At 39.4% G+C, this 7277-nt stretch overlaps 1 protein-coding gene across 1 annotated transcript; it reads right to left on the bottom strand.

Annotated features, from left to right (window-relative positions):
• Positions 1–5341: 5341 nt before the first annotated feature.
• LOC18429042 (protein FAF-like, chloroplastic) lies at positions 5342–6883 on the bottom strand. The gene has a single exon (XM_006838335.4). It carries the CDS (start codon positions 6711–6713, stop codon positions 5583–5585), a length of 1131 nt encoding a protein of 376 aa, XP_006838398.1. The 5' UTR covers positions 6714–6883; the 3' UTR covers positions 5342–5582.
• Between the last annotated feature and the right edge of the window lie 394 nt (positions 6884–7277).

Here is a 7277-nt window from a genome sequence, read left to right as displayed (position 1 = left end):
TGTCCACATTTGAAGTGTCAACGACATGTGGATCAAATACCAACCCAAGCACAAAAAAAAAAAAAAAAAACAAGAAAAGCAACTCAAAAACTTAGTGAGGTGGTCAAATCAAACAATTTATGAATAAAATGGATACAATAGTAATGTCATCGCACTCAAGTACTCCAACTCTTTTTTAAAAAAAAATAATAGTCCAAAAGGCCAAATTTTGTGTTTTGAATTCTGCAGTAGGGCATTTTAATAATTTAGCCCAAGATATAAGTAGGTCAAATTTCCAAGATGCCCCTTTGTAGGCCAAGTTCCAGACCTAGAATAAGTGAATTTAATAGTAAAACACTTATTTGTTACAAGTCCAAAAACCTGGGCAAAAGATTTAATGAAAACTCAAATGTTTAAGGACAAAGTTTATAAAAAGTTGATGCCCTAAACAATCAAATTAAGGCGCATAGAATGGATTGTTTTGATGCCCCAAGAATTCTCAAATCGATCATCTCAACTTTAAGATGCATAGACAAGAGAAAAAATGGATTTCAAGTATCCAAATAGTGCAATTTGTAATGTATTTTCTAGACTATTAATTTTCAAGATTTTCAAATGTTCATATATCTGTTCGATCTACACTATTTTTTAAGCTTTAAATTATAAATTAGAAATGAAAATAAATTATCAAGCCATTACAAAGATTTCCAATACTAAAATAGCATCTTTTGATACTATTTGAAGATGCACTTATTGTAATTGTTTAGGGCCTCAGCCTTACACAAACCACATCCAATATTTAAACGGGAACAAAATGGGCATTCGCATCATTTGGCTTGGGCCATCTTCCTTGTTTCAGATTCGAAACCTAGAATAAGGTATTTTCTGGTGTTTTAAAGAAAACAATTAATGAGGTATATAAGTGGAACATTCTTTACATAGTAACCACTTTATTGATTTGGTTTGATCTCCTTGATAATTTTTCAAAATAATTTGACCATTTTAATGATTTATCTGTCAAATTAACTAAACACCGAACCTTTTCTGATCGCTATAAAATCATGGTAAACAACCATTTCTGTTAAAATAAAATAGGATTGGCGCACTAAGATTTTGGTAGGGTACTCGTATACTAGAGTATTTTTAAGGAAAAAGTTTATATGAGGGTGAGGCCTTAAACAATTAAATTAAGGTGCACTTGAAAAATTCACTAGATGGGGTTGTTTTGATGCCTAAAAATCCTCAAATTGATCATTTTGGCCTCTAGATGCATGGACACGAAAAACAACTAGATTTCAAGTTTTGCGAATATTACATCTTGTAATGCATTTTCAGACTGTCAAGTGTTCATATATTTGTTTGATCTACACTTTTTCGAAATGTTAAGTTTTATAATTAAACATGAAACTAAATTTTTAGGTCATCACAAAGATTTTCCTTATCCAAACAAAATCTTTTGCAGTATTTGAAGGTGCACCTTACTTTGATTGTTTGGGGCTTCAACCTTATACAAACCACACCCTTTTCTTAATGCCATATAGTACCTAAATTTGATAAGCCCTCCCACGTATGTTTACATAAGGAAAATTGTTTCATGCCAGGGCTGTACTGTATTTCCACAATATGTGGTCCCAAAGTACAAAACATTTATCTTAAAGATGGACCCAAATAGGTGGTCCATATAAAAACAAATGAAACTAACATCCAAAGGTTTTCTTCATAAAATCATTATTTTTTACTTCTTAAAATTTATTTATTTATTATATTCATGATCTCCATGTCATAAGATTACATGTCTGTAAAAATTGGGTAGGAAAATCTATCTCAAAAATAGATTTTAAGAGTGGACTCATTTCTACATGGACTCATAGAGACCGTGTCCTTTACATAAAATTGTTGTTCGAAACCATTTTGGTTTTTAGCAACGTGTTAGCAGCTCCTCCACCATCTGCTGCATAAAACAGATGGTTCAGGGAGGTCGCATATCCGGTTGGCACTGTTTTTTTGTCTCCTCGAAAACCCAAATGCTAGGCCCCGCACAAAACCATATTTTCCGGTGATCAAAATTTGAAAACTTGAAACTCGAAATTCCCCACCGTCTCCGGCCTATTTCCTTCTCAATTTTATCAGAGTACTGGTTGCGGATAAGGGTGTCCACGGGCCGGGCTAGCTTTGCCCTTGTTGTCCCTACGATACCGGCCTATGCCTGACCCGACTATAACCAGGCTATGGCTGGTTAGCTTTGCCCTTGTTGTCCCTATGGGACCGGCCTAAGCCTGAACCCGACTTTAACCAGGCTATGGCTGGTTTAGATCGGGCTAAAATCAAATGAAAAAAGAATAGAAGAAAAAGAATGATTTACGTACTAAATGCTCTACTTTAAGGTGGAAATTACAAAGGAAGTTTATCAACCGTTTTTTTTCAGTTTTTTTCAAAATTGCCTATCGTGCAACTTTAATTTTAATTTTTTTTTTTTCAAGTTTTTTCATTAGTAGGGCAGTATCTTAAAGCTTGGGACACCGCTCTACTAATGAAAAAAAACTAAAAAAAAACCAAAATTTGAGTTCATTGCTGAGCAGTATTAGAAAAAAAAAAAAAAAAACAGAATGACTGAGCTTCTTTGTAATTTCTGTATATAAGTGGAGCATTTGATATTTTACCTAAAAATGTAGTGTCTGTACATAAATCACTCGAAAAAAAACTAAGAAAAGAAAAAGGCCAAGCCGAGGGCCAAACAAAATGGGCTAGCCTTGGCCCGAGCCAAGCCCTCAAACCACAGTTTGTAGCCGAGGCCCCACTTGTGTAGGGCCAGGCCGCCCGGCCCATGTCACGCGGAAACTAATACGGCAGCCGCATGAGATAGAGAGAGAGAGAGAGTTTTTTAAATTCCTTTTTTCGGACCTAAAAATCCATTGGGTCCTTCCAAGATCCATCCCCGATTATATCATATGTTAGAAAATTTGCAGTAAGAAAAACGAGATCTTTTTGTATGAGTGGGTTGGTGAGCGGTGGGATTTGATCTCATGATGCTATGTTGTTGCTTCACCGCCGCGACCACCAAGTCAAAAGAAACGAAAAAAGAAATAAAAGAAAACCTCCATTCATATTCATATTAAAAGAAAGGGAAATGAATCATTTTGACTCCTCAAACAGGGCACGCGGGGACACCATTTGGTCCTCCTTTTTCTCTCTACTGCGAACGTTTAAACTGATTTTCTCAGCCGTAGTTTACAGTCCACACTAGTCATAATGATGTCTCTTTCTCTAGGACTCAAATCGTTTAACTAAGGACCGCATATAATGTGCTCCCGCGGGAGCAATACTGTTAATCTACTCCCTTAGTCAAAACACCTAGCTAGATTGGTCTTATTTCGTCTAAATTTTTTGAAACTATGTGACAATGACTAGATGAATATTTTTTAAAAAAAAATTTGAATTTTGACTTTCACAACAATTAGATCCACCCTTCCAAAAATTGGACGGACTCTATTCAACCCTGAGGCATTGGTTTTTTTATTATATAGAGAATTTATTTCTGAAAAAAAATTTTGCTGACTTTATCTTTGGTTTGTAGATATTACATTCGAAAATTCGAGATCTAAAAAGTATCCCTAACATGTGCTTTGCCTGAGAGAGGAAATGGATAGTATACTCCATAGAGGAGAAAATCTTTTAGCTAAACTTATTTTCATCCATAGTCATCTTTATCTATTATTTTTTCTTCTAATCATAACAATAATTACAGTCTTTTTACACATGCAGTGTACGTAAACATGCAAGTGACCTTCACGTTTTGCACTCACCATCAAATGTCACCCTCCTGTTCTTTTCATTACTGCTCATGTTTTAGTGTTAAGCAATGATCTTAGTGTTGTGATTATCAATGTAATTATCAAACTATTAAAGAAAGGTAGACAGAGAGTGATTTATCTATTTCTAATTTTTCTTCATCATTAAGGGCCAACATTTCAAAAAAATGTCATATTCTCTCTCAATGATAAGGGTTTTTGTTTGGTCAATTTTGCCTGCCTTGGTACCACCCTTATCTCTTAGGTCGATCTAATGGCCATGGCAGTCCATTTTGAAAGATTGTGAATGCTACTCAAACAAATTCTCTCTCTAGAAATTCTTCCTCTCTTTCTCCGAGTCTTGGTCGTCTTGAAAAGACAAACTTGGGCCTACAGATTCCTTTCTACTTTTTGAGTGGGAAAGCCCACTTAGCCTTTAGGCACCCCACCTCCTTTTAGAATCACCACTTAGTGTGGAATAGAAGGATGGCATCTCTCTTTCTCTCTCTAAAATCTCGCGAGAAAAAGAGACAGAAGTAGTGTTTTTGAATGAAAAGCAATGTTTGCTTAAAGGAAAAACTAACGAGATGGGGGTGACATTTATAGAGAGAGATAGAATGAGAGAGATTTTTAGAGAGAGAAAGAATGATGTTTAGTGAGATAACCAGCTCTATAGGGAAGGAGCAAAGTATATTTCGCTTTACCAAGTTTATTAACTGGGTTTATTAAGATATTTAGAGAGAGAAAAACAGTCATGGGGCTCATATAGCGAGAGAAGAAAGGGTTTAGAGAGAGAGAGAGAAAATAGGTCAGCATTTCACCAACTTCACTCTAAACTATAGCCGCGGAACCTTCTAGATGGTAGTAAGTAAATAGGAGGCTGTGGAGAATCTCATCCGTTTGATTGAGAGGGGGGTTCCATGCGTGGCCTAAAATAGTTGTACTCGACTCGATCTTACAAGTAATTTTCGCCGAGGGGGCAGGAGCTGTCCCCCACTACAAATTAAACTTGGAAAATAAACAACGAACAAGCCCCTTTCATGCATTATCTGAAGGGACAGGAACGAGAGTCCTACTTTCCTCTCTCACTAAATCCATTAATTAATTAAGAAAGTCACCCTCCCATGTCATTAACAAATTAAGACGGAGACCACATTCAACCTTGTGTTGGGTGAGTTCCTGGATAATTTTAGCCGTAATTTTTTTTTTATGAATCTTGAATCCACATCATATGTTCATGCTTGGGTGTTTTTTTTTTTTTGTTAGAGTTTATGACCTTACTAAAAATATGGTTTTTTTTAAGTAATTCAGTAGAGAAAGACAAGCCCTACCCATTTTTCATATAGATTAAGGAGTTGGCTTTTTTGAAATTATTAATAAATGGGTATCTACAAGATTGGAAATCACATCGTGATAACCATATATGATAACCATATATGAGGGCGATACCATCACGATCTAGCTCCTTTTCCTCACGGATAATGTCAAATGATAACAAGATTTATATAACCGACCTCAAATAATTAAATTAAAACTCTGATAATGATAATAACGAAAAACCACACACAATCCAATGAAAGCTTGAATACCAACTCTTCAAAATCTTATATACTTCGGACCTCCGATAAGCCTAGAGAGATGCCACCACACCATACAAGTTTAAATAAAAAAAAAAAAATTGGAAAATCAAGGACTAAATATGTATTTACCGGTGAGCAGTGACACTAGGATTTCATTATTAATGATTCTAATGGTACGGTGAGGGTGTATAACTATTTTTTATTATTATAAAAAGGGGTGGAGGGCGATTTTTAATCAGGTGGTGGCCACGCAGAAAGAGTGCAATAGTAACAAGGGCCGGCTCGAATCGTTGCACCGCCTCGGTGTGAAATCCTCGCCACGGTCCGAGCCCACCCCAACCCACGGCGCTCTAATCCCCTTCTCACTCATCCAAGCATCCCTCTCCACAAAGCCCCTCCTCTCTCCTCTCTCTTCCACTCTTTCTTCTCTCTCCTCTATTTCCTCTCCCTCCTCCATTGATTGCAGGCTTTCTTCCTCCTCTTCTCTCTCTCCAAATCCCACCCCCAATTCCTTACTTTCTCTCTCTACAATTTCTTGGTGGATTTCCTCATCCTCATTCTCGCTCTCCTCTTCGCTCTCTCTAGATGGGTGGGTGGCTGCGAAGGTGAGGCGGAGGCGGCCGTTGCCACGCTGAGCGTGAAGGTAATTGTGGGACGGGACAGGCACGGCCTCGAGAACAAGGCGGCCGTCCACGCGGTGTGGGCGCATGTGCACGCAGGGTCCGTCGCGGCGCGAGATGGAGGTCAGGGGCGGTGGGAATGAGCGCGCCCCCTGCACCCGCCTCGCCGACCGGCCCGGGTACGTCACCGCACGCCGCAGTCGGGATGGTGCGCTGAGTTTTGGGGAGGTGGGTTCGTCTGAGTCCGAGGAGAGACAGCTGCCATAGTCCTTCTCGGACATGGTGTCAGACCCAGTCTCGGACCCGAGGCCCTCCGTGCAGAGGTTGAGGCTCAGTGAGCTCCACGTGCGGCGAAACAGGGGCTTGGGTGGTGAATATGGTGCCGAGGCGACCGGCGCTTCAAGGCGCTTCCGGCCCGAGACGATCGAGCTCCATATGTCGAATCGGTCCTTCTCTCTTTCTCTCTCTTCGTGTTCGATTTCTCTGTGCTCTTGGGGGGTGCAGAGTTGCTCGGAGGAGGCTGTCTTCTTGAAAGGGGGAGAGGCCAATTGGGGTGGTTGTTGCTGCTGAGAGAGCCAAAATTTGGAGGACTCATCGGCTGAGAAAGACCTTCTAAGAGACTGAGTTTTTGGGGTTTTCTCTTGAGAGGGTTGTGACCCTACGAGAATGGACCCTATGCCAGGGGGCTCCCCTCCCTTGCCCTCCTCCACATATGACTGGAACCCTCTGCACACCGCTGCTGCCATTTTCTCTCTCTAAAAACAATATCCTCTTTCTCACACTACGAAGAGGAAGGAAATGACCGGGAAAATGAAATCAATAAAAGAGAGAGTCACTGTAATTTAGAGAGAGGAAGAATGGGTTCGTTGAGTGAGAGAGAGGAGGGCCTGGGAATGGGTATGAGCTATTCCCTCTTGGCAGATAAGGAAGGGGAGAGGCGCTCAATTTGTAGGTGCGGAAAAGCCTGGTAGGACCCATCCACGCCCGAAGGAAAGAAAAAAAAAGAGAGAAAAAAGGAGGAGAGAGAAAATAAGCCCAAATAAAATGAGTGCTCGAGAGATATAGAGACTGAAAGGGAATTATAGATGAGAATGAAAGGAAGTTTAGAGAGAAAAAAAGGAAAGTAAAGTAAAGTGGTGGTGGAAAATGAAAATAATTCGAACAAAATACAATATTGGCTAGTTACCTAAAATAGCCATGCAACAAGAAAATATAGGGAATAGAATTTTAGAGAGAGAAAGTGGCATAAACCTCCTACAGTCACCTGCACTGCACTGCACTTACTTCTGTTGACCAACAAAAAAACACCC

The sequence above is a fragment of the Amborella trichopoda genome, chromosome 4 (assembly GCF_054954075.1).
Source record: "Amborella trichopoda isolate Santa Cruz 75 chromosome 4, AtrichopodaSantaCruz75HAP2 v2.0, whole genome shotgun sequence".
Taxonomy (NCBI): Eukaryota; Viridiplantae; Streptophyta; class Magnoliopsida; order Amborellales; family Amborellaceae; genus Amborella; species Amborella trichopoda.
This window is presented reverse-complemented; position numbering and strand designations above follow the sequence as displayed.

What these genes read in the sequence shown, in the direction of transcription:
- LOC18429042 (XM_006838335.4), bottom strand. Translation starts at nt 6,713, where the DNA reads ATGGCAGCAGCGGTGTGCAGAGGGTTCCAGTCATATGTGGAGGAGGGC.